Genomic DNA, 27674 nt, shown 5'->3' with positions numbered 1-27674 from the left:
ACATTTCCCCCTCCCTTTCCAACATACCTTTCCAGCAAACTCATTAACCATTCAGATGCACTGAAATACTTGGAACAGAAATGAGAAGGAATGAAAACAATTCTTCTGCTAAAAGAGCTGAGTTTTATATTTTTTCTTCGTCTGCACCTTCCCCCCAAAGGAAATCTCTGCAGCTGATCTGGGACTTCACAAACCAAGGGATTATGTGCTACAGATACCGACAGGGTCCTTTGCTTACAGCCTGGCAAACACCACAACAGTAATCTCCTCTCTGAGACAAAGTCCATCAATCTTATTCTTACACCAAGCCATTCCCCTTTGCCTTTCAGACAAAGCTGGAAGAGCAGTTCTCCTCAAGAAGGATTCTAAAATCTTTCCTTCCTCAGAGCCCTCCTATTTTAACTTATTCTTTTGACTGACCTCCCGTCAAAGTCAGGTCAACACATATCCATTTTCTCTGCTGAGCTGACTAGTTTTCAATAACAATTTCTCCTTCGTTTTGTAACAGAGATCAATAAAACTGCTCCTTTCTCATATTGGCTGAGATTCCAGCAACGTCATTTGCTCTTTATTGTTGCTACTGCTTTGTTTTGTTTCCTTTTTTTTTTTGGCAAGGCACAGATCAATTTAACAAGATAAAAACAACTTAGAGTTTCACTCAAGGTAAAATCTGCACTTTATAACCCAAGATGTAATTTACAATCCTGTCATTAAGCTCTGTTAATCCTATTATTATGAAGATAAATAATTACCCATAGCGAAGAAAGGGATTCCCAACAGAGTAGAGTTATATTTTCCATCAGTAATGAAAAATATCCCTGCCGCAGTGACACTGGAAATACAGATAGTGAGTACTCCCAAGAGTCCCAGGAAAGGTTTGCTACGCAGGCAGTCCTTCATGGAGCTCGAGAGGGTAGCAGTCAGGAGAATCAGCATGAGGCTCACCAAAATCTTGCCCCTGGCCAAGAGACTGGTCTGGTGGAAGTCCTTCCAGAGGCTAAAGGATGCTAGTGAGTAGAGCTGCAGATCTTGGTGATCCAGCTGCATCTTGTGCATCAGTTTACAGAATTCACTCTCCCACTTCTCCCCAATGAGGTCCTGGGTGACAGAGCCATACGTTTGGAGGTAGTAAGTGATTTGGATGGCTCTGGCTGATTTGACTCTCTGGTCCTTGCTGTTTGGTACTTCCATGACCCCTCCGAGCTGGTGGCCAATAAAACTGCTCCTGCCATCCTGGGAGGGAAAGTAAAAAAGATGAGCATGTGGTTATCCTGTGCAAGATGTGATCACAGTGATACTGTATGACTCCATCTTCCTTCCACAGACATGCCAAGACCTAACTCAAAGGCCACTGCAGTCAACAGGAGTCATACCATTCACTTCAGTGGGCTTTGGGACCCATCCCTTTTCCTTGCCACAACTCTGTTCCTTACTCATTATAGAATCATTTTCAGTTCTATGCTGCAGTTCAGGGACTGCCCAGATACTCATTGCGGTCACAGATGTTTGAGAACTAAAATGAAACATGCAAGCTCCTCACCCTACAAGAGAGGGTCACTTCCCCACATTTTAACTGTGACAGACAACAACAAATCTCCAATTACTGAATTAAAAAATATTTGAGACGAAGAATCAATTTCTGGAAGATTTATGATTTCCAGACACTTTGGAAATGCTTTTAAAAAGTTGGAAATATACAGTCTGGTTCCTCAGTACACAGATGTAAATGTAGATGTATCCACAAAGTTTAACACTTACTCTGGCTCCAGAAAAGTATAATTCAAATCATACTTTTTGGAGGGTTTATTTGAGATTTCATGGGTTTGTATGAGTGGCACAGGAAGAGAATCTATCTTATACCTCAATTTAGCCAGGTTTTTTTATATATATTTCAAGAATAAAAACCATACTCTGGTCACACTTATTTCAGTGTATACTAGAACATAAAAAACTCCATGACAATCAGTAAAGGACATATCAGGTGCACTCAGGATCAGCCCGTGTCTATTTACAAGACTCTTTTTTTTTTTTCTGTAGAGTTATCTGGTCCCATTTAGATGTGGTGGGTTGGTTTTGTTGTGGTTTTTTGTTTGGTTGGTTTGGTTTGTTCGTTTGTTTTGGTTTGTGGTTTGGTTTGGTTTGGTTTCATTTGTTTTTTTCAGAAGACAGGTCTATTAAGAAAGGTCCTGTAAGGAAGGTCCTTGCTTTTAAGCCGCTCGTTATTCTAGTTCTCTAGAATAACTGCAATGTACCCCTTTCAAGACAGGAGAAGCCTGATTGGATTTAGAAGATCAAACCCAGTTGCAAACTGAGGAAGAAGACTCAAGTAGATTGAATAAAAATGTTCTAGCATAAGTAATCTCTTTGATCAAAAAACTCTAAACCCAGGGATTAAATGTCTGTTGTACACCACATAATGTTTCAATTTTTTTTTTCCTGTAAATTAGATTATAAGTTTTCAGATATCTTTCCTCTTGTACTTAGTAAAAGCATAAAATTCTCAAGCCAGTTAATACAGAAAACATCTTGCAGCAATGAGTTCACGTGAGATAATGCTCTTTGCCTAGATGTGCTATGGAATGAGCTGATTGACAGTCTGAATTTGGGTGATGTTCTACCCTACACACACGCATGGAAGCAATCATCTGCAAAAGGCCAGAAGCATTTGGGGGAGACATTTTTAACATCTTTAACATTTGACGTGAACCACTTCTAGAAACACCTGTGCTGCACGCAGGTCATCATCTGAAATTACCAGACCTGTTTGCCTTAATGATTCCCATCCTAAGGAAAAATCAATGGAGCAAGGTACCCAGCTTTATGAAACATAAATGTCTTCCAGCATGTCTACTCATAGAGCACATAAATATCAGAAATTGAGAGACAACGCTGAAATTGTTTTATATATTCCTCTTGCCTTGTCTCTGGTATGTAATGGAGGAAATCCTCTCACTGGGAAATTTCTGCCTATGCCTGCTTTCACGGCAGGAGCTCACGCCATCTCCGGCATTTGCCTGCCACGGCCCAAGGAACGTGACAAAGTGCTTTTCAGAAGTTCATTTTTTCCCTATTCCCAGTTGTTATTTCCTATTGAAATAATGGCTTCTGGCAAGGTATGCTGGCACAAACTACACAAAAGGTGATTTGCAGTTTAATGCTAGTTTCTCAAATCACCTGAAGCCTCATTGCAAATGTCATATAAGCAGAGACAGTACTGTGGGACAGCTGGTGCAGTTTGGGCTCCAAAAAAGTCCTTGTGTCTAGAATTTCATGTTAGAATCTTACTTTAATTCATTATTTCTATTCTTTTTTTTCTAAGGAGGTGTCATACCCAACAATCACACACTCACAAAAGGTAAATTTCCAGTCCAATAATTAAGGTTTGAGCAATGCAGTCCCTGCTCACATCAGAAGCAACTTTGTGGTTAAAAATTCCCTTCGGCACTGCTTTGAAATATTAGGGAGAAATGTTATATTTTCTTCGTATATATGCGGTGTTGACATTCAAAGGTTTTCAGCCACTGCAGGATACTTTAGCAGCACAGCTCCAAACTCAGACAATGGACTGTAATTCAGGATTCATTGATTCACTGTGCTGCAAGGTTATGGGAAACTTTGCGATGACCATCTGCCTTCCTCTGCGTAAGGTGCACTGAACAACGGCAATATTTCAAAAGAGGCAACAGAGTAGGCACAAATAAATCATGTTCCACCGTATCTCCCATGAAACAGAAGATAACGGCTATTTGTTACACTGATGTACAATAGAGCACCCAGTTCATATGTCAGCAAAATAAAGAGCAAGCTTTCAGATGGAATTGAGGAAATCAGAGATGCTGAATTGCTTTGAGGTCATTTTGTCCATCCCTTCCCTTCCAAAGGCAGATTGCGTCCTATTTACGCAAGGGTTTTGCCTTTGCTGCTTTTATAGCATGCAAACATGAACCTGTCACCAGGGCATTTGGGAAAATGAGGCCCTTTTCTAATACAGCTCACATGTTGGCTTGGCCAAATGCTTCAAGTGAGATACAGGTTCTGTTGTGCTAAGCAAAGCTCACAGCCATGGTAACAATCTCAGCAAGTAAGACAGAAGAAAGATGAGGAAAAATACTGCCTTTCATCCAATTTTACAGGTGGAGACTGAAGTGTGGGAAAATGAAGACCCAATGCTGCCAAATATGCTTCCAAACATTTCCTAGAGGCCTCCAAACCAGGGGCCTAACTACCTCCTGGTGTCTCATAGGCACTTGAGGGGAGTTATTCACCATCTCAAGTTCTCTGTTGTCCTACAGGACCATCTTGATGAAAGAAAGAGACATGGATGGTTCAGATCCTGGGCTAAGCCTAAGGTTTCTGAAACAAAAGGAAGACACAGTGACTTGTAGAAATGAGGCCTGAAGACCAGGCAGGTTTTGAACAAGGTTCCTTGTTCTACCTAGTTCTTCAGTGAAAAAACACCCACTTTCTGCTGTTAATTATTGTGTTGTTCCTGGTGTATGCCTACACGATGCCATTTTTAATTTCATAACAATAGTTGCATGTCTCAGACTACAGATCCCTTGCACATTTTACCTGCATATGTTGCTATTCTCTAATCCTACATGCAGAAAAGCAAATTCAAAAATAGAATAACAATACTTATTGGTCATACAACATTTTACACCTGTGTGTTTCCAGAGCTCCTACAACACAAGATGGTAACTGTCTTTAGCAAGATCACTAGTGTGGCAGGAACCTAAATTTCAGATTCACAGGTTGTGTCTATGTGTCTTTCTCTCTCTCTTTTTTTTTTTTTTTCTTTTAATATCTAGTGAAAACTTCACAGTGTCTATTCTCCCAGAGGACAAAAAGGGCCATAATCCATTCTGATGGCAGTTGACTCTCTCCAGACCTGATCATCTTTAAAAATGGCATGAAATATAGATCACATAGATCACTTGCTGAGGCATGTGATATTTGATCTTAAACAGAAGACAAGAAAAATATTTTTGCTTTGATGTATACTGTTAAATTGTGCCACCTGCGTTTATGCAGACCTGGCCTCGCACATACCATTCAACAGTAAAAATCATTAATAGTGAATGGATGGATGCAGAATAAATCCCTACCATATCTCAGGCTAGCAACTTGTCTGTCAAGGATGCTTGGATCCTTAATATTCTAAAAAGATGTGTAAATGGCACGGGTATATTTGGCTTACTTCAGAGGTGAGTGCAGGACCTCTCAGGTTAAATAAAACCAGCTGTTTCTACTGAGATAAATACCTTTTGCTGGTGCTAACACAGGCATAGATCCTCCCTGTATGCAGCCCAAAGGGATGTTAACAATACTCCTTTACTATTAAATTACATAGGAACTTTTTGGTTTCCTTAATACTTTCAGTGCGGCTGCTGAAATCCTGACCGCCATCCCCGGGTCCCATGTGGTCACTGCCTGCTGCCACCCCAGCCCTGGGCAGATCACCTCCTTGTCCCTGCTTTGAATGGCATCAGCCTCCGCTGACTTCCCTTTCATAGGAAAAACAGAGGGTTTAATGCATTTTTGATTTGGCATGTCTACTGCCTTCACAGCACCCTGCTCAGTGGAGGTTAAGGCTGCTGAGAGGACCAAAAGTCATTTCAGATCCCTGGCAACAAGGGGAGCCCCTGTACCCTACTGCCAGATTGCTCTCTTTCAAATACATTTGCAGAACCTTTGCCAGCAAATTGATCTCTGTTTTTATTTTTCTTTAACTGTTACCTCTTATTAACTGGAGTGATGGATAATCATCAAGCTACATTCTAGAAAAGTCAGGATAAAGCATCCAATCCTGGTTAAACTCTGTTTTATCTTAAAAGCTTAAAAATGTTCAACAGAGGGCAACCAGGAATGTCTGCTGAAAGATATTGTGTGATAAACATTCTAATGAGATCAATCTAGTTGTTTCTCCTCATGATAAGGACATTCCAACTCTACCAAACCTAGGTCATAGAAAGTATTAGACTAAAATCCAGAGAAGTTAGAATGAGGTCAGTTGCTTTAGTTCACTTAAAGTTTTCAAGGTAAAATAGCACAAAAATCCCCTTTCTTCAATATGTTATTTTAGGTTTGATATATTTGGTTGCTTTTACCTCCCTCTAGCTCACTGTAAAACTTTGGAAGGAGATTTTTTCCTCCACAACTGAACTGATTTCTCTGTCCCTGTCTCTAGCATAGTTATCCTCATACCAGTTGATCCTTATTACACAGGCACTGATTATCAACAGATCCTCAAACATCCGTTTCAAACGGTCGCATGTAATGCTGATTTACGTCAATGCAGTAGTTTTCCTACCCTCAGAGCTGTGTAGATGCTTTTGCACACCCATCAGACTGCTTGCTGTGCTTGTCCCTGTGCAGCTATTTTGTACAGCTGACTGATGAAGAGAAAGTCCAGGGCCAGTGAACTCTGAGGGTATCACATTAGAGCTAAAAATACACCTTGTCTGGCTGTGAACAGGGACACAACAATGACCATGAGATCTGTTCACTCAGTAAAAATAAAATGTATGAAAGTGGTCATGAGAAATTATCCAGGAAATAATCCTTTAGGTCTCTGCTGCAAAGAGAGCAATTCAGTTATTTCCAGCTATCTGGCAATGCTGAAGTTCAACTTACCAACTGGTCAAGCAAATTTGTTTTATAGTCACTAGGAAGAGTCAGGCACAGCCAAAGGATGATCCTCCCCATCCCCAAGTATAGGTAAAAGCCAGACTTTCGCTCTGCAGTTGCCTGATTCTCTCCGTTTACAGCAGAGTCACAGGATAACTTAAGGCTCGATCTTCTCTTTGTTAGGTGAAAAAAGTCAGGAGATATTAACTCATCCTCAGTGGCAGAAGCAAACACAAAATTAGCTGACCTGTCTTGTTATCCCTGGCTCATATTTGCCCCTTCACAGACACATCCTGCATGTTTACTACCATACAGACCTTGACCTCCTTTCAGGGAAATCAAGGATTGCTGGTGTAATTTTTTGGTGCAGATGTGTACCCAGAACACCCCAAATTCAACCAGAACTGTCTGGCATCTCTTTCTAATGAGTTTGATATCACGCTGAAGCCCAGACTCTTATTGTTTTGGGTTTCTAGTTTTTGATCAGAGAATTTGAAAAGAGACAAGATCAAGAGAAAGGTATTTCAAGAGAATTATATCCTCTAGGAGCAATGAGAGTAAGAGGAGTGTTCCTAACACAGATCTATTCCTTCCAAGTAAATCAAATTATGGAGGAATTCATAAGGGTGCAATAGCAGAGTGTGATTGCAACTGCAGACCTCTTCTGTGTGGAGGAGCTTCTGGTGCTGGACACACTGCATTTCTGAATGGTCCTTCCCACTTTGCTCCTTCAGTATCACCCCACCAGGTTTTCAGCTGTCTAAAGAGGGGAAGGCCAGAGATAGAAAGCAAAAAAAGGCTGCTTCTCCACCTTTGCCTCCCCTGCACATCCCTCAGGAATAAAAGTACAAGATAAACCCTTGCAGACCAGCTCACTCCACAGCAAACCTTCCCACCTAGACTATATTTCAGCTTTACACTGGACTGTATTTCACCTTTACATTCTTTTCAAACCTTCTTTGTTCTATCTTAAGCTCTTCATTGCTCAGCTGACTCCTTCACTGTCAAGGTCAGATTCCCATTCAGTCCATATCAGATCCCAACCCAGTTCTTCTGGGAAAAGAGGAATGGATTTATTGCCCAGTTCATTCCCAGCACAGCTTTGTCCTCAGCTGTCTTGAACTGCATCTGGGCATCCAAGGACACAATGGTATCCTTGAAGCTGCTGAGTACCTGCAATTACACACATTCCCAGTGTGGGGAAGGGTATTGCTGGGAGATCATAGAGTCATAGAATAGTTTGGGTTGGAAGGGAGCTTCAAAGGTCATCCAGTCCAACCCCTGCCATGAGAAGGGACATCTTCACCCAGATCAAGTTGCTGAGAGCCCCGTCCAGCCTGGCCTGGGATGTCTCCAGGGATGGGGCATCCACCACCTCTCTGGGCAACCTGGGCCAGTGTTTCACCACCCTCATTGTAAAAAATTTCTTCTTCATGTCTGGCCTGAATCTCCCTCCTTTTAGTTTAAAACCATTAGTCTTTGTTCTATTGTAATAGGCACTGCTAAAACATCTGTCCCCATCTTTTTTATCGGTCCCTTTTAAGTACTGAAAGGCCACAATAAAGTCTCCCTGGAGCCTGCTCTTCTCCAGGCTGAACAACCTCTGCTCTCTCAACCTGGTACTCTATCCCTCTGACCATTTTTGTAGCCCTTCTCTTGACCTGCTCCAACAGGTCCATGTCTTTCTGAGGGCTTCAGATCTAGATGCAGGACTACAGAGTAGAGGGGCAACAGATGAATTGGTGGCCGTACCCCAACCTTACAAGATGGATCCAAGGGTGAAGGGTGCAGATGGCTTTGAGTGCCCAGTGGCCTGGGGACTGGTGAGGCTGGTGAGATGGCAGGAGAGGAAGTCCTGCAGTGGGTGGCTCAGTGAAACTTGCTGTTGGTGGCGTCCGTTCATTTTTCACAGGAGATTCGTGTCAGCAGGACCTCTCAAGTTGTAGGTAAGCCTGGCTGTGTAAATCTACCAGGGCAGGTCTTAAAATACTCCTGTCCTTTTGTTTTCAGCAGGCACAGAGCCACAGTTCCCTCCTCACTTTATACTGTCCTTTGAGTTTGTGCTCTGCCTTGTCCAGAATCAAATCCCTTAAGTCACCTTGGGCTCAGCCCTCTGCTTTTCACTGCCTGTCCCTGCCCGTGGAGCTTCCCTGGTATCACAGAGAAAAAAGTCAGACTGCATGTAGCCCCTAAATCCTCCAGGATGAAGGACGATGTAGAAATAATCACTGGGGACCAGCACAGTTTCCTTTGCCCATCCATGAAAGGGTTCCTGTCTGAGGGATGGCTGTGGACAAAATAAACAAGTGGGATGTGTGCTTTGTGGGGAATTTATGTAGCAAGAAAGTGGTCAGTGATGCAAAAAAGTGGAGTTTGTTGTGAATGTGAAATAAAAGTGGGGTTATGGAGTGTAGTGCCCTATAGTGACTGGAGGTGTGCGAAAGGAGGAGGCAAGGAGGAGAAAACACAGGGTGAGGGGTAATGGAGCAGCAGTTCTCATTGCACCCTGATCACCCAGAGACAGGATAGGAGAATGCAAGTGGAAACAAAGTTTCTCCGACATCCTCCAGCAAACAGCAGGGCTGTGTCTCCCATGCCCTGTGCTGTCGTGCCAGTGACAGCAGAGAAGCTCAGCCCTGCACTGCACTCCCTGCTTCAGCTGCCTCCGCAACCCTCTCCAGCCTCCCTCCTTCCCACCTCCCCATGGTGACCCAGGCCACACAGTAGCATTGAGCAGAGACGCAGTAACTCAGAGCTGGGTTTAGATACCCTAAACTGATCCCCCACTCCAACAGGAGAACAGGAAAGCATTTTGACCCCAGAAGTCACAATTCAGGTTGGGTAGCACATGTTTTTTCTTCCTGCTCGTGTCTATCTCCTCTTGGGCACCTGGTTTGCAAGCCCTGCATGGCCAAACTGTGCTGCCCTAGGCATCTGTTCAGGGACTTGTACAGTGCAGGAGGGTTCAAGCCCCATCCCCAGCTCTGGGGGTCTCCCCAGTGTAACAGAGCAACATGCAAAGGGTGAGAGATGGGGAAAGAGGGAATGGCTGGCATGAATAACTCCAGCTCTGTTTCTGCCCTGGAAAGAAACAGGGATTCGGTTTACAGGTCAGTCACTTCCTCTCACCATGCACAGGACCATGCCCTGATTACTGCAGATATTTGGCTGCATCCTCTTGCCTGCACTGTTTGCAGTTCGATTTCTAACACAGTGGGTTGATTCATCTATCCAGGAGCTTTGCTCTGACGTGTGATAATTTCCCCCAAAACTGTTTTTCTACTCCAAGACCTCCATGTTTCTTTACCAAGCAGGACAACATTCATATGTTTAATATTTTGAAACCCTGCTTTATGACAGACTTTTGCAAGGAGGTGTCACTTGGCTTTAGGAGGGGAAACCCAAGCTCCTGTATTACATGGTACAGTTGTGGTCTACCTGTGCAAACTGGGACCACATTGGTTTGCCCAGAGAGGTGGTAGATGCCCATCACTGGAGACACCCCAGGCCAGGCTGGACAGGGCTCTGAGCAATCTGAGCTGGGTGAAGGTGTCCCTGCTCATGGCAGGGCTTGGACTGGGTGAGCTTTGAAGGTGCCTTCCAACCCAAACTATTCTACGATTCCATGAACATCTAGGTCTCTGCCAGTTGCTAAGCCATGAAGAATACCCAGGTCCAATTAAACAAAAGCTGAGTTTGTTTCTCTAGTGCAGTTATTGTTCATTTCAAAGGATTTTGTTTTGCCAAGGAGAAATATCGGAATGAATGACTAAGGAAGCTGCAGTGCCTCCAGGGACATTCAGAAAACACCAATATTTGGATATATAGAATTTAACACTCACATATGCAGGCATGTGTGTGAAGAACACTTTTATCATCTTTCATATTTGGTAAAGTCTAGGAATCTATAATATGAATATTTTATATTAAAGAATACTCCATCGTTTCATCCACAGCTCAAACTCAGTGTCAAAAAATGTTCAAAGGAAAGGAAGACAATTATAAAGAGAGCAAGAAGATAAGAAATGCTTTCTCAGTGCAGGCTAATGGTCTATCTAGCACAATTTTCAGTCTCTGTGCATTTCTAAAGCATGACACACCAAGATAGTGTCCTCCATAGCATGACTAGAAGATGCCTTTGAGAGTTCCATAGTTATCATGGATTTTCCAGCTCTTTAACAAAAAAAAAAAAGTGAAATGGGCTCCTGGGAAGGGGGAGAAAGAATGCAGCTGTCCAATTTCTAATGAAGTTCCTTCCCCCAAATGCAAGAATTGGCAACAAAAATAAAATTGGCAACAAAGAGTAAGCAAGATTAATGAAATAAAGCCATCTTGTGCCATAGTGACATCCAAGAGAATTCTGCTATTTCAAGAGGGTAATTTCTTTCTCCAAATGGGAGTAAGCAGGATAATATTCCACCAGAATGCTTTCTGTCTCTTACGAAGGTCTAATCTTTTTCAAGTCTATAGAGATATAGTCTAAAGAAGAACATAATTCCTAAAGTAAAAAAAAAAAAAAAAAGACAGCAGAAAACACTAAAAAATCAAGAAAACTCCCTTTCTTGTCTGCTTTCCATATCTAGACAAGCAAAAAGGCACAACACTGTTTGCAAAGCTCCACTGCACACTTCATTTGACCAAGCTGAAGGGTTTTGGGAAGACGAGAGTTGCATCCAATAATTGTCCCTAAAAGAGCATCCTAAAAAGCCGTCACACATCTTCACTGACAGTTTTGTAGGCCTTCTCGCTTTGTGTGCATCCCACTGCGTATCTCTTCTAATTGTTTTCCCTACACCACTTGAAGTCCAATACACACACAAGAAATAGGAAGAAAACCTGCCAGGAAGTAAAAGGAATTGGATTTGCCTGGTTTTATTACTCCATCTAAAGGAAATGTTAAAAAATAAACAGCAGAGAATAGGAAGTGAGAAGTTAAAGTAAATCCACAGGAATCATTTAAGCTCTTACAATTTGAAGTTTCAATAATGACACAGAAAAAGGTGTTTTTTTCTTTTTAAACTGTTTCATGTTGGCAAACATCTTTTTAATTTTCTCTTGTCTCTGCTCTTCCTGGTTTCTCTGGGGACCAGCAGCCAAAGTACTGAAAGTCTATGATAATGTTTTATCAAAGGCAAGAAGTAAAGAAATAATGAAGAATCAGAGCCAAGCATGAATGTGGCAAGATTTGGGGGTTAACATGGTTTTGAGGTCAAATTCCAGATACGAAGTTTGTAAGTTTGACTAAGCCCAGCCTTTGAATGCAAAGTTGTGCTATTCTCTTACTCCAAGTTCTGTTCAGGAACTTAACAAGGCGCTGTGCGGAGCGACTACAGTTAAGGACACTTAACACTTCCAGGTAGAAAGTCTTTCTTTTTAAGAAATAATTAATGAGTTTTCTTTTGTGTGTGTGTGTATGGTTGCGTGGGGTTTTTTTTGGTTTTTTTTTTGTTCTTTTAAATCTCAAACTTGGCATCGTGAAACAATTTCTTTACCCCGAACCATCCCCCCCTCTCCTCCAGCACACACAGTTTTTTAATGAGTTTGGCCAATCATTAGCTGGAGAGAGCCAAAAAAATGTCTGGTTTCAAATGTATTTCCTTTTCTTTAATCATAACTTTGGACCAGAATCTAGAAAGGGGGAGTGGAAATGAAGCATTTAAGTAGGCTTGTATTTATGCATTAAAATATAACTGAAGCTGGGGTTGTGGATCTGAAGGTACTTTCGAAATCAGTACATTCAAAGAGATTTTTCGCACCCACATGTGCAGGTAGTTTTTATATTTGGAAAATCTCTCTCAAGATTACCTTGTATCATGTGTCCTTCACAAATCTGATTTTCTTAGTAGTCCATAGAGATGAAGGTGATGACATGTAATTCTCTAACAGATTTTCTTTAATTCTTATTCAAATCGAAAAAGTAAAGCTCATGGCGTCCTCTCCACTTTGGGCTTCTCATTGCCTCCTATCGTTGGAGAGCTCTCACACTGGAGGTTTGCTGACATAATGAGGGCCAGCTTTATTTTTTTAAGCCGTACTCTATGGGAGAGGGTGTCTCGTGCTGTCTCAGATGGCACACAGCACATTTGCAATGAAAAACAAGTGCTAAATAACAACGTACGGAAACCTGAAAATTCTACACCAGCCCAAAGCCTTAATCGAGAGCTTGCAGGAGCTGCTAACAACTGTCACTGATCAAGCTCCACATGCTGGGAGCAATTCATCTTGATGGAGCCTTTGTGCTGTGGTCTGGGAGGACCCACATGAGGTCCAGTGACAGGACTGGAGGGAATGGCAGGAAGATGTGCTGGGGAGGATTAGGTTGGACATTAGGAAATGGTTCTTCACCCAGAGGGTACTGAAGCACTGGAACAGGCTCCCCAGGGAGGTGTCATGGTCCCAAGCCTGACAGTGTTCAAGAAGTAATTGGACAACACCCTCAGACACATGGTATGAACTCTGGGGTTATCTGCAGGGACAGGAGCTGGAGTCAATGATCCTTGTGGGTCTCTTCCAACTCAGGACATCCCATCATTCTGATTCTATGATTCTATGAGGTACAGCAGATGCAGAGGTCTCAGTTCAGATCATTATCACTGGTCACCAGTGAGGTTTGGGCATCGCCCAGGACCCCACTGTGCAAAATGCTGTGCACATACAGCTAGAGAAGCTTCCCATGCTCCAAAGCTCTTCCCATCTGATGCTGGAGTTTCATTAGTCTTTGTACTTCAGAGTACGAACTGGCGATGTTGCCAAAAGAGGAGCCCCTTCCCTCTCCTTCCTGAGCCTGCACCTCCTCCCTGTCAAGCTTGGGGAACCGCAGCTCCTGTAGCATGCGGTGAACTGGATCGGAAAACTAATTCAGGTTCATACAAACTCAATGGGTAGGAAAAAAAGAAAAAAACAACAAAAAAAGATTTAATCCCCTCCTTGTTGCCAGCTGGCTCAGGATTTCTTTAATTCCTGTGCTCAAAGCCCATAGTCCAGTGGTGGTGTCAGCTGTGCAACACCTCAATGGCTTCATCCCCAAGGTGGCTGTATTTCACAGCTGAGTATTTGTACTTTTGTGCGAGTACACGGTCCCTATTAACTTCAAGTAGAGTTTCTGATTTGGATGTGCCTCTCCAGCCAGAACAGGACTCAAAACATGAAAAGTCAGGCTTTAGACTCTGAGGCCCCGCCTAACCAGACTTACCAGGTTAGAAATGCCAGGACTCCCAGGCTGCCTGATCAAGAAGAAGAGAAAAACAGGGCAGCCCTAGGGGGCAATTCTGATCTTAAATGGACTGAATTTAATTCTTTGGGTTTTTAATCCTTCTAATGTCTGCAATGTCCCAAACCTTAATTTAAACACTTTCATTGAAATGTTTAAATATAGGCTATATGTGTTCTTAGATGTACATGTTAATGTGGTGCTATTACTAAGAATGATTTCAAGATACCAAATAAAATGAATATTTAGTTACTGTGTATAAGTACTTCTGAAGAAATATAGTATATTCATTGCAAACAATAACAATAGCAATAATGACAACAACCACCACCTTTTAGCTTATCTGAGATGTTTCCCTGAAAGACACCAAAACTTTTTTCCCCAGATAGACATTTTACAGCTACTTTAATGCAATACATGGGGTTTTGGTGCTGGTGGTGGTGTTCTTTGGTTTTCGTGGTTTTCTAAAGGCTGTTCAAAGTCCCCTGGAATGCAAAGTGATTTTTCAATTCATGTTAGTATAACCTGTCTGGAAAGGTTTTGGCTCTGGTAGAACAGAAAGGATTTGCCTTCTAATTTTAAAACAAAAGTGCTGCAGATGCTGGGACATTGTGGTATCTAGGTATCTTTGGATTTCAAACAAATAAATATTTAGGGGAAAATTCTGATAAAATAAACCAAAGAGTAATCAGATGGTAAAGCACTTCTGGATGATAGAACCTCAGCATTTGTTTTGCACTTACTCTGCAAAATTTTAGTCTCCCTGCTGCAGAAAAGTGCTCATATCTGACAATCTGTTTTGCAGGAGGATGGCATTTAATCCCATTTAATTCCTCAGATTAATGTATTTTAGTTCTATTGCAACAGTCTGATAATAATTTCCAAAAAGAATCTTTCAAAACGTTGCCAAAGATTTGGTGTGAGGCAAAACTGCAATGAGCTTGAGAAGAAACTGTGATTTTCCCCATGAAATTATTCTGGGAAGTTTTTTCTGATGTCAGTGCAAACGCAGATTATACCCTAGGTTATTCAGAAGCACTTCATCGGACGTAAGGTCTTGCTATAAAGATCTTTAAAAGTAGCATATTCCCATGCTTATGAAAATGTCATAGACTTTTTTTTGCTTTGGCAATTTGAAACGAAAGTATGGTGAGATTCAGGTCACCTAATTTTAACCAATTGAAAGGTGAGTGCATAATCCGAACATTCTTTCTCTTGCCCATGATGTCTCTGAGGGATTAATTCATTCCCATCTAATGCAGTTGTTTAGAAAAAGTGAAATGCATTGCTTCTGGAGGTTCACCCTTCTCTCCTCTGATTGCACATTGGGGCCAGTCTAGATTAGATGCCAAACGTGAAAGAGTTCAAATTAGAAAAAGACATCCCATCTTTGGTCGTTTTTGGATTTTACCATCATGACTTTCTGCATGAACACCCACAAACGTCTACATCACGGGCCCTCTGTGGCAGGGCAGGGTCACAACCTGGCTCTGCAGACCAGACCAGGTACCATCTGCTGCAGCAAATGGCCTGACATTGTGGACATTTGTTAAGAAGATGAGAAGAAATGGCCTGGCTCCACAATCCATTTCACAAACATCAGCAGCCTGTTCCTGATTTGGTCTGCCATCACACTCAAGTTGGACAGAAAATACTATAAATGATCCAGCTGAATATTTTTTATTCTTATTCGAGCTTTAAGACTGTCTGCTACAAGAACTTTTCCCTGGCACAATCAGAATTAAAGAATGACAAAATTAAACAGGGACAAAATTGAGCCAATTTGTGACTTTAGGCATATGAGGCTAGTTAAATTTGAAGTGCTGGGGAACAATCAGATGACGCACAATATGGCAAAACAACTTCAAGGTTAGCCCATCCAAAATCCACACAGTCAGGACACAACTCCAGAAGAAGACTGATTCCACTCTAGAAAGATCACAAAAGTACCAAAGCAAAGTAACAATCTATCAAGGCTTCACTGATTATTTAACACATCATCTACAGCCTCCAAAGCACCGTTCAAACTCAACATATGGAGCTCTCTTTGTCCTGCGGAACTTGATCTGCAAGAAGGTGAAGAATGAAGGACAACACCGAATAGCAAAATGTCCGTACTTGCAAAGCAGTATCAGAGTCAGAAACAAAACTAAGTGCCCTTTCTTTGGCGGTTGCAAAATCCCAACTTTAACAGCAAATTTGTCTTTGACCTTGGTTCTGTAATTTAAACACTGCATCTTCAATTTGACATTTGCAAAACTCAGCTCCCAGGAATATGTTTCAAAGAAGGACCTTAGATTGCCCCTTGGGGACCAGAATGCAACCAAAACTCTTCAGAAATGTTTTTTTAGTTTTCTGTTTGGGTTTCTAACTGCTCTGGTTCCATCTGTGTAAATTCTCTCAGTCAGGTATTGCTGACATCTCCTCCTCATCTAATATTATCTGTGAATTTTATTCCTGTGCAATTCAATTCTACTTCCTGATAATTAATAGAGATGTTAGATGAGACCAAACCTAACACAAATTCTCCGGATACCCTGCAAGATACCTTCCATAAACTTGTTACATTGTCATTTATCATGATTCTTCGTTTACAGTCCTTCAGCCAGCTTCCAATCCACATGACTTATTTCCAATCCAAGCCAATCAAATTAATTTTTATATTAGGATTTCCTTGTAATCCTGCACAGGCCAGGGAATGGGCTAGACTGACCTTATAAATATTTACGTCTTTGACCTCTTGATGTTACACAGAAAAGAGATGAGATTGCTCATAAAACACCAACAGCCCTTCGACTGAATTTCTCCAGCTCCACCACAGCACTCCTTTATGACAGGAAAATCAATGCAAGGGAGAGAAAGATCTGAGTTGCAGCAGAATATGAATTCTTGAATACGTGGTCCTGCACCAAAATCACCATCTGACACCCCAAACTGCTCCTTCACAAAGCAGCATTGGAAACGTCCTTTCTGTCCACAGTATCCTCATGAAAAGACTGCAGGAAAGACCCAGTTCAAACTGGCACTATCATTTCAGGATGCACTTGAGTTTCTTTGAGTTTCATTCTGGGCTGTTCTCTATCCTGGTTACCTTTTATTTAGCTACTGTAAAGGAAGTGAAAAAATGTCCTATTTTGCTTTTATTTTTCCTTGTCATTTTTACTACTTCAAAGAGTAATTGGGTTTTCCACACAGAAAAACTATCAGAATCATTCCTAAAGAAGTATTGTTCAGATCTGTTAAGTAGTGACAAATGACCTGCTTTAACTTTCTTTTTGAGGTGAATATTCTGATGAAAAGACCACTGAAAAAATGCAATTACAGTATTTGGCATTTATATAACACATTTTTTTTCTTCAAGGATGTCCTCTCCTTTCTCCCAGCTTCAAAATCTTACACAAGAGGCAAGAAGATGGTAAAAGTTATAAGAATGGAAGTTTTATTCTTATATCAGAAGAAAAACCAAACCAAACACATTTTATTTAAAATCAAATTCTTCTCAAAAATGTAACATCATTAAATACTTAATGAGAGCAGGGGAGCTCTTAACCTTGTCAAGCTTGTGAAATTTATTTTTGGGTGTACACCTAAAGCCTAATACTTGTGCTAATCTTGAAGCCTGTGAAAAGAGACATTTGTAAATGTTCAGAAACATTCAAGTTTCTCTGCTGGTGTCTCAACTTTCTGGGCAATTAACAATGATAAATCTGTTTTACATCAACTGGGTGACCAGTATTTTTTACATGCAGGTAGAAAATCAGTTATGGACAGAAAAAATAATGTTAGCTAACAAAGAGATACCACTGGTAGAGCATCTATTACCATACTTTCCAGCCACTTCTGAAGAGAATTTGCTTTATCATGTTTATCCAAAATTCTGCGTGTAACAGGAATCCAGAAAATCAGCAAACTGAAGTGTGGATTTTAAGGAGAAAAACGCACATGAATTTTTCCATGTTGCATCTGCACAGCACTGAATTTGTTAATGTGTTTAGTTAATGAATCAAAATCTACTCTAAGAAACCATCCTGGAAAATGGTTAGGAAAAGGGTGATTTATAGTTAAGTGACAGGCCCCATCAAACAAGAGATTGTGTTGCATAATGAAGTACTGTTAACAGCATCTTTCTTCTTAAAGAACTGTAAATAGTTTTACAAACTAAACCTGCTTGGAAAACCGGAAGCGAAGATCATTTGGCCCATCAATACAGTGCATCAGTCTCCAGTGAAAAATGACATTAACAAGAGCCTGTTGGGGACACTTTCGTGTCCACAGGGACTGGGGTGTGTCCTCCCGCCAAGCCGGGCTGGTGGGGTCGCTTCATTTCTCAGCTATTTTCAAACCAGAGTGACCCCTCCTTCCCCAAAGTTTCAATATGGGAAAACATTTCCTTTTAAAGTTACTTTTTAAATTTCTCCTTCATTTTCTAATCTATAGTATAATGTGAGAGCAAAATACTTTTGAAAGAATACTTTCAAAGAACCATTTCAACACAGAAAAACAGACGGATTTCGTTAGGGCCATGTCAAATGGGTACCCACTCTTTCTTCCTCCGAGACAAAAACTAAGGGTGACGCAGACATTGTTGCACAGATGCCTTTGATTTCAGGAATACTGTAATTTCTGACAGAAAAAGATTCAGCTGAAATTTTATCTGCCCACCCTACCTGCAGCACAGATAATAATGTGATTTAGCACAGGTAAATAAGTGACTTAGCACAGAAGCAACAAAGCCCTCCATGGCTTCCTCTGAATCGTAGCACCCTCTAAGAAGCTGTTGACATGTGCAAAAACACACCATGTATGTGGTAAGAATAGCACCCCCCCATCAGACTGACAACACTAGTGTAATGCTGGTAGAAACAATTATGCAAGGTGTAAAAAAAGCAGGACCCTGCCTTATGCAAGGGCAAGTTTTCTGTCTCTTTTGGGTATCTAACTTGGTCCTATAGGTGATGTTTATGTTCCTTATATATTGCAAGAGCAAAAGGTTAGGTGTTCAGGTGTGGAGGTATTCAATGACACCTCCCAGGTGTCAACGGCACAAGAAATTAATTGTTGCTGTCTGGCCTATTAGGAACTTGATCTTTAATGCAAATTTACATACCCTGGGATATGGGCTGCATTATACTTTAAGTCTCTGCAATGTGGCATTGCCTTCAAAGGCACAGAACAGGTAGGCAAAACAGGCTTTAGGGCTTGTAAAATTTGTATTTTTAATGAAAAATTTCTCTGGGAGATGCCAAAACATTTACTGTCATATGTATTAAGGAAATGTTGTACAGCTGTGGTTCTGACTGACTTTTCTCACCTTAGTTATAGATCATTATCAGACCAAAACCTTGCTGCAATATTAGCTGGGTAGTGACATGCCAGTCTCACAATGTGTGATCCTCCCAGCAGCTCCCTGGCTGCAATACCAGTTTGCCAGCAAGAGTGGATTGGGGGAAGGCAGGTTTGGTGTCAGAATGAGGGAGAAAACCTGATCTGGCCAACTCAGGGCTGTGGGATGATGGCTGTCTGATGTCTCAGCTGCTGCTGGGCAAGCAGAACTGACATTGTGCAAGAGCTACCTGTCAACATGTGAGCGGGGTTAAGGAAAAGAAAAAAGCTGCAGAAAAATCTCTTTGCCATACCAGAGCTGCCCACTAACAAACTATTCCCAGTTTTCCACAGTCATTATTTTAAGCTGGAAATCCTCCCACTGCCACCAGATCACACTTGCTAGGATCATCAAAGATCTCCAAGCACTTAACTCAAAGCTGCTGCTCCCAAGTAGCCTAATCACTGTAAAAGTGAGACTAATTCACACCCAGTGAATACAGGGCTGGGGCAACGACATGTGCCACTGCACATGATCATCTCTGCACTGCTCCTTCCCTTTGTAGGATGCTTCACAGCCCCACCAACAAGAACTTCCTTTGCTATCTGTTCTCCACATGAACATCTTGCACCTTAGTAGGTAGGAAGACAGAGAACAGGACAAATGTAGTAAGAAATAGAGGTATAAAAGAATTTACAGCTTGCCCTTTCTGCCTCCCATTGCCTTCTCCTCTCCACTAGACACAGCACTTGCTTTTCTACGTTGTTGAAGACTTTGTTTCATCAGTATTTAAAGCTTCTTTCAGCTCAAGTCCTGGTCACGCACAGCATGTCTCACTGTTTGCACTAGGAGTGTGCAAGGGTTGTGCGGTCTGCATAAATGAAAAGCTTTCTGTTGAAATGTGAGATCATGATTGTAATAACTCAATTCCCTCCTCTTAGAAAACCATTCAGCAGGTTATTTCACCGTGACTTCTGTAATAACAACTGTCCAGAGCTCTGCATAGGGGTCTTTTATCTCTTAATGTATTGAAAGACTGGTATTGAAAGACTGCTGTTCTTAGATTACTGTTTTCAAAATGTCTAGCACAACCTTATCTACATCATTGTTAACCAACTAAGAAAGACGTACATGTAATATGCACACCGACACTGAATAATTTGGGAACTTTTTAAAACATATTTATTAGTCTAATTTTCTCCTTACAAACTTCCTCCCACTTCTACTGCAGAACACATATTTAATCTTTTAGCGTTGGTTTAAAGATCTCCTCTCTTCTTCTTTCCTCTCCTTTCAAGCATCTTTCTCTGGCTGGGAAGATGACAAATCTTCTTTATTAAGGCTTGTCAGTTGTGTTCTCTTGCCTTGTTAGCATGGCAGTTTCTGAATACCTTGTTACAGATAGTGAGAATACCCATACATTGTAAACCCAGAGCCCTCCAATAGCTTACACAGTCAGTACAGTAAGGGGCTTCAAAGACATTTTGGAAAGGCATAGGGATGGTTGAGATTAAAAGATGTTGTGTCAGCATAGAAACACTGCAAAGAGTTAGCTGAAAAATTAGTAAAGGAAATAAATCATTTTTTTCTGTCTACAGAGAAGTAGATATTGTAGGAAGACAGTAAAGTGTTACTGCACTTTCTACCTTTGGTAAGTGGTTGACATGCATCCCAGATCCACAGTGATGAGCAGTTGTTACTAACTGAAGGGGCTGGCAATTGCATCTTCCTTTTCTCTCTACCCAAACAAACTTCCAATTGCTTCTTTATTATTATTCACATCACGGCAAGGTCTCCAGAAGGCCTGGCACTGCATAAAAGGCCATGTCTCCCTGCAAGCACTGACAAAACTGAAGACTGGAATAGCTGTGAGGGAAAGGCATGAAGCAGCTGACCAAGGTCATCTCAGAGGTCAATGGATAATATTTTCTTTGTAGTCTTCTGCAGGGCCACTGCTATCAACTGCTTGATGGGAAAGAATGAGCTTCACACCCAACCAACCTCTCACCTACAGCCCCAGTGGAGTGAAGGTAGAATTCACCCCAGAGGCAAGGAAACTTGAGTTCATAACTGAAGAACAGCAATGCAAAAAGAACGCCCTAAACCCCGTCCTTGCTTTTATAGGTTTCTGTTGTCTTTCTGCTCTTTGTTTATACGGGGGCAGCTTGTCCTGGTACAGGTTAACCTTGTTGCATGTCCTTGATATAGTCAGGGTTCATAGTCTCCCCTCCCTCTTGGGCAAGAGGGTTGTCTTAACATCTGGTCTAGCAGAGCTGAGAAAGAAACTGTTCCTAATGTGCTAAGCAGAGGAAGGAGTGGAGAATTTTCCTAAAAATGCAAGGAAATGTTTGATTTCTTGCCCATGAGAAGCAGGCAGGCTGTCTGATATGTCCTCAAGAGCTGATAGCTGCAGGGACACCTCCCAGCAAGGGCACAGCTCACCCACTGCAGATACCAGCTGCGCCAGCCCCTCTAGGTGAGGTGGGTAAGGAGCCCTTCCTAGTCCTGTCAAACAGTATGGAAACACAGCTGGAAGAGCAAGAGGGTCTTTTTTTTTTTTCTTTAAATAAGTTTCCCAGCCTGTCAGCCGGAAGAGGCTATTTGCCTTCAAACACTTTCTGTCTTGCTTTCATGCTACTGAGCAGCTACTCCTGCCCAATCCTGAGAGGATGAGATGAAAAGTACCTGCAGCCTCCATCCTTCCTCTTCTGATCTTCTCCCTTCTCATTTATCATTATTTTGCTTTGACTCAGCAACTTTTGTCAGCCACAGAGCACTTCATAGGATCCTGAGCCACAGGCTCCGATTGAGATGGGTGGTATCACAAATACGTACAGAGCCACATTGCCTCTGAGGAAGCGTCTGGTACTTGGAGTCAGAGTAATCTTATACGCGAACTGACTTTATTGAAGGAATAATCAGTTAGTGGATATTATTGATATGCAGATATCTGCTTTGATGTAGGTGGGCTTTGGTTTTATATTCTGTCTGTCCCATGGAGGTGGTTGGTGCCTCAGGGTCACGTAAAAAAGAATTAATCTTAAAACAGTGGGAAAGACTCCACAAATGCAAGCAGAGAAAGACTTACTTAAAAGTACAGCTGTCAGCGTGAGAAAAATTGAGAATCTGGCCAGTGGCAAGTCTGCGATTACAGATTTCAAGCTGCTAAGTGAAAGCAAGTAACTTTTCCACTTAAGCAATAAAGGATTCAATATCCAGCTCATGTGCTTATCACAAACACGGTAATAGAGACATCTGTTTTACTGGCTGCTGTTTAGCCTACTGTTCATAAATGACTGATAATTAATTGAAGGCAGATTTACAAAAAGCAACCTGCTTACAAAGGCTCCTTTCAACCAGCAATTGTCATATTCATTCTTATCTCAGAGAGATAATTTCTAAGTTATGCTTTCTCTGACAAACTAGCAAATAAACACGAAAAGAAAGAATAAAGATGGAATACCTGAAAAAAATGCTTTCTTTTTTTTTTTTCCTCTGGATAACTACTGTGCTCAGAAATAATTTTCATTCTTTGTAGTGATTTTTTAAAATTTTTTTTCCTGATAAAGACAGCAAATTTTTTGGGATTATTGGACAATCAGGGTCATAAGTCAATCTCTTTCCTCACATCTGATAGTACACAAGAAGTAATCCCCATGTAATCAATAATTCTGTCTACACCAACCAATAAAATGTGCCTCGCACCATATTCTGGCCCTGGGGGCAGCCAGGTCACAACATAACCAAGAAGATACACCGATCCCCAGAATGAAGTAGATACACCAACTAGGAATGCACCCTTTTCGCATGCTAACTCCCAAACCATGCCCAGGCACTACCCTGGAACCTTTAATTTACAAAAATGATGCTAGGATTTGTTAAAACTTGCAATTTAACAGTTTGATGACCTAGGGTCAGAGCTTAGTGTACACTTGAAAGTCTGTGTGGTTAGGGCACAATCCAGACCCCAAGGACAGGAACATCTGTTTTGTGCCACGAGCTGGGAAGCACAAGCAGCCTTGCTCCAGGACATGTCTCAAAAGTCTTCATCAAGACTTCATACATCCAGCTTTGTTTTCCTGCTCCACCATGATCTGTCTGCATGACCTTGGGCAAGTGACTCTTCTGGCTGGGCTGCAGACTGCAGCGTAGCATAGCAGTGACTGTGAACGGGCTACAGAGTGTTCCCAAAGCAATGTGAGGAGACAGCTTTGTACAACCTGGTTCACCTGGCCTTTCAGAAGAGTAAACTTGCCTACAATGACTCCAGTGTTGTCAGAGTGGATTTTAAACCCAGTCGTTTGAAACCACACTGCAGTCTGCATGCTGGATGTAAGTGTCATCTCTCTACTCCTCTGGTGAAAGGAGAGACCAAGAGTTCCCGACTCACAGGGGGCAATGAAGACAAATGTGTTCAAGGATATAAGGTCTTTCAACACTACAGCAAGTAACAGTTAACCAATCGTTACCCTTCACGGCCAGATTTTCTTAAGAAAAGCTAAAGAAGTTTCATTAGATCTTGCAGCCCAATAACAGCTGTTTCAAACCCAGAACAGTTTGCTGAAACTTGCTCATATGGCTCCCACAAAGCTCCTGTGAGACACCTGGCAAGAGGTCACCCAGAGCCAGCTTCCAGTCATCCTCACCTGGGAGAAACAAATCGATTTGGGCTCCAGTAGGAGACAGGAAGAGGGACAAAGTGAGAGGTGCACACAAGGCTTGAGAGAAAAAACAAAATCAGAAAAACAATCTACGAGTTGTTTTTGCAGCTCCCAGATAGAGCAGGAGAGGTGGTTGAAACAGCTCAACATTGTGATTGTGGTTCCCAAACCAGTACAGGTCGGCACTTGACCCATTCCAGCTGCACGCTAACACAATTGGGACACCTTCACAGTTTGTAAACCCACCATATTGTTCTTAGAAGAATTTTGTTCAATCTGAGGACGTTATTAAATGAACAAGACAGAGCAAAATCTACCAGTATTAACCAAGTAATGTGTACTATCAGATCCTGGTGGGTCCTTATGGTGCGGGAAAGTTTATCTGACAAAGCTCCCAAGGATATGGACCCATGAGTGTAATGAACGCTGTTCCGCACTGAATAAGGGCAGGTAGGTTTGGCCCTCTTTTTTGCATTCCCATGCGGTCCATCCACAACTTCTCTTTCACATCACGACTCAAGCAAAACGATATTAAAAACTTCATAGCTACAAGCACAGGGGTTGTTCCCTTTGCTGAACATCCAGAGCCTGATCCACTGTTACATTTCTAGTTAAACACTTCTAGACACCCCAAAACAAGCAGCACAAGCCCTGACTTCTACAGCCTGTGCTCAGAGATGCAGAGAGAGGGAGGTCAGTAAATAGTCTGGGAGCCTTGATTAAATAAATATTTTAGCTATGACTTGAAGTAGCGAAAGAGATGTTCACCCACAACTTCCTAACCTTGTAGTTTGGTAGATGGGATAACAGAGATGACAGAGAGGAAGCTTGCCTAACAAATTAACCTATTCAAAGCAGTAATTTATTCCCAGCAGCTGCAGCCAAAAAGACCAGAGGAAGTGAGTCTCTGAGGACATGCCATAGCTGAAAGCTGGTCCCAGGTTAAGGGCTGACTATGGTCCTGCAACAGAGTCCTTACTGTACCAGAAAAAGAAACACCATGGCAAAGTGTGTTTCTTTTTCTCAGCAGCACCAGGGACTTTCCTTATCCACAGAAACGGGCTGCAATCGTTAGCTTTTCTCTAAAGAGCAGTCACAGATTTTGGTGGCTTTACCTCCCTTCACTGAGGAGTGGGTAGATATCTGCCTGCTCTCCCCGACTTTAAACCTAGATGCTTAAGGGTATTTATTCCTTTATCCCGAGGATGATATACAACAACTTCTTGGGGACTGAAGGCGTAGGGGTGCTATTTGGAGTCAGACACCAAGGTTTTGGGAAAGTCTTTGTGTTAATTATCTACCAATCACCTCTATTCCAATAAACTGCTAATTCAGACCATGTTCTTTTTTTCCTTTCTTTTTATCTTTAAAAAAGAAGAAGCTGTAGGCGCTCTCCTAGAAAGAAAACACATTGCAAGTGACCCCATCCTAGTTTTGCCAAGCTCACTTCAGGTTCCTCTACATAAGAAAATCTGGATTGAGAGAGTGGAATGACTGTTTCTGCATAGAGCTGGTTCATAACGATGTTAGTCTAGATTATCAGTGTTCTCCACCAAACTAGCTTGATCTTCACTTTAAAAATAAGCAAAATGAAAAGAAAGCACTTTAATTCTGCAATAGGAGGATTGTCTTCATGGTGAACTTAAAGATAATTTTTTTTTCAAGGATATTTAATCCAGAATAACTCATGTTTCTGAGCACTCTTTGAACTCGGGATTTAGCAGCAGCAGCAAGGACACCTTTTCGTTTCCACACATGCAACTCAAACAGCCACAACTCTGCACAAAACAATTGCTGTAACATCTAGGGGAATGGAACCAAATCCCAACTGTCCTGGCCCTTTTACTGAAGAAAAAAACCAAAACCCTAATAAAACCAATGTCCCTGTTTCAGTTTTCGGGGCATGAATTTGCTTTACTCTTTTTTTTTTTTTTTTTTTTCCTGGTAAATTGAACAGTAAGAAACAAACAATAATTTCAGAATCTGGCAAGTGCTTACGAAAGCACTATCTTCCTCATCCCTGAGGATCTCTTTGAATAAAAGGGGGACAGGTAACCCTGAAGATCCTCTCTGGTTTACAAGAAGGACCACATCCTCTTCCTTATGACCCGAGCCATGAGTAACTGGTGTGCTGGGGAGTTTGTTACACTCTATTAAATAAATCCTGTCCCTGGTGCAATGCCTGGGGGAGCATGCAGATATACTGTAGTTCACAGAAACTTCTCTGAGCAGCCACCTGCAAACTTTGCACCTTATTTGCTCACAGCAGGTTAGTCCTGGTGAACTGGACTGCTCCAGGTGAGAGGGAAAGCATATGGGTGCCTGTATGCCAGGGAAATATTCCCAAGATCATTTATGCCAAGTTATTCATTCTTTCTATCGGAAGGACTTAAACTTCTTTCACCTTTTACCTTGTTCCCCCTTTGCTGGAAGCCTCTAGCTGATGAGATCTGTCCCAAAACTCCAGCCCATCCATCAGCCACAGAGTTAATTATTTTCACACAGAGAGAAAAAATTCCACCTCCCTTCCCCTTCTTTGTATGCAGGTAAAGAAAAGAAGGCAGGACACTTGAAATCACTTCTGGCCCAAACCTCCTACTGCTCCTATGGCACTCACAGAGGCAGGGAGATACAGGAGCTCACTGTGCATTTTAGGAAAGCCTTTTCTGGCCATATTAAGGATAAATTATCCCACCACAGCAGTAGAGGTAGAAAAGGTGACAGCAAAACCCAGCTCTCAACCCCTCACCGACCTCTTGTCCCTTTTTCCCGATGGATTAACCCTTCCAGGCATAGCAAGGTCTCCCAGTCCCAAGGCTGTTCTCCACTCCCTGCTTCTCCTGGTGCGTTAGTGTACAGTCCCCCCACCCTCCCTCCTCCTACAGAACAATTGCAAGGCACCAGTTTCAACTGCTTCCCGAGGAAAGCCCAGAACACATACATTTAAATATATAGAGATAGATATGATTATATTTCTCTTTGCTGTTTAGGACAAGAAATGAAGTGCTGCCTCTTTAATTGGCAAAAGCATGCAGTAAGAGCATACCTTCAATTTAGTGTTGGGATAGCTCACTTGCACCCTGGCTGTTGTCTTATTGGAGAGGGCAGCCTGCCTCAGATCCTCTAGCACTGAAATAATATCATCCAGCACGCATTTCTTATCCTGATTTCTCAACACACACAGATGGGAAAAAGTATAATTATAGCCTTTGTAGTTCACCTTCATTTCCAGCACGGCTCGGTGGATCTGCAGGATCACATCAGCCTGATGCAAAATATTGCCTCCGGGTTTGGAGAGGAGAATCACCCTGCCATACCTCCCCGGGGTGTGCAAGTCCGAATACAGCTGGCTTTTGGATTGATCGAGGGAGAAAAGGCTGCTGGCTAAGCTCCTCTCGATCTTGGCCAGGCTGTGGCTGGGGGCTACCAGGCTCTCCAGGTCAGTGTCAGGCTGGAAGCGGTTGAGCAGGCTGAAGCCGAAGATGATGGTCAGGACTGCGGGCACAGTCAGGAAAAACACCGGATGCCTGCTCACGAATAAACCCAGCTTGTAGAAAAACGACTGGAGCCCTCTGTGTATCACCTGCCGCAGCATCCTCCACCAGATCCAGCCTGCAGATGCTCCTGGCCGTCTTAGAAAGCACATGTGACATGTGTAGCTCCTTACCCCTTCCTGTCAGTTTCCCTTTCTCTCTCCCTCTCTCTCTACTACTCCTTTAAAAGACTGCAGCAAGTTGCAGCAAGACAGCCAAATATTGATCAATGGGGTGTGTGTGTGTGTGTGCCGGGGGTGGAAGGGACCGGGCAGAGGAGGGAGGAGAAGGGGGGGTCCTTGCCTTTTTTTTTCTCT

The 27674-nt window shown here is 42.2% G+C and overlaps 1 protein-coding gene across 2 annotated transcripts; it reads right to left on the bottom strand.

Moving 5' to 3' along the window:
* Positions 1-171: 171 nt before the first annotated feature.
* LOC136100187 (patched domain-containing protein 4) lies at positions 172-27674 on the bottom strand. Of its 2 annotated transcripts, none has more exons than XM_065835056.2 (2): positions 26871-27674; positions 172-1233 (listed from the first exon to the last, which is right to left on the bottom strand). In XM_065835056.2, the coding sequence occupies exons 1-2, from the start codon at positions 27468-27470 to the stop codon at positions 733-735; spliced, it is 1101 nt and encodes a 366-aa protein (XP_065691128.2). In that variant the 5' UTR covers positions 27471-27674; the 3' UTR covers positions 172-732. The 2 variants fall into 2 exon arrangements, with proteins under 2 accessions (XP_065691128.2, XP_065691129.2); XM_065835057.2 differs by having other exon boundaries at positions 27045-27674.

The sequence above is a fragment of the Patagioenas fasciata genome, chromosome 3 (genome assembly GCF_037038585.1).
Source record: "Patagioenas fasciata isolate bPatFas1 chromosome 3, bPatFas1.hap1, whole genome shotgun sequence".
Lineage (NCBI taxonomy): Eukaryota > Metazoa > Chordata > Aves > Columbiformes > Columbidae > Patagioenas > Patagioenas fasciata.
The sequence above is the reverse complement of the archived record's forward strand: the minus strand, read 5'-3'. Positions and strand labels throughout refer to the sequence as shown.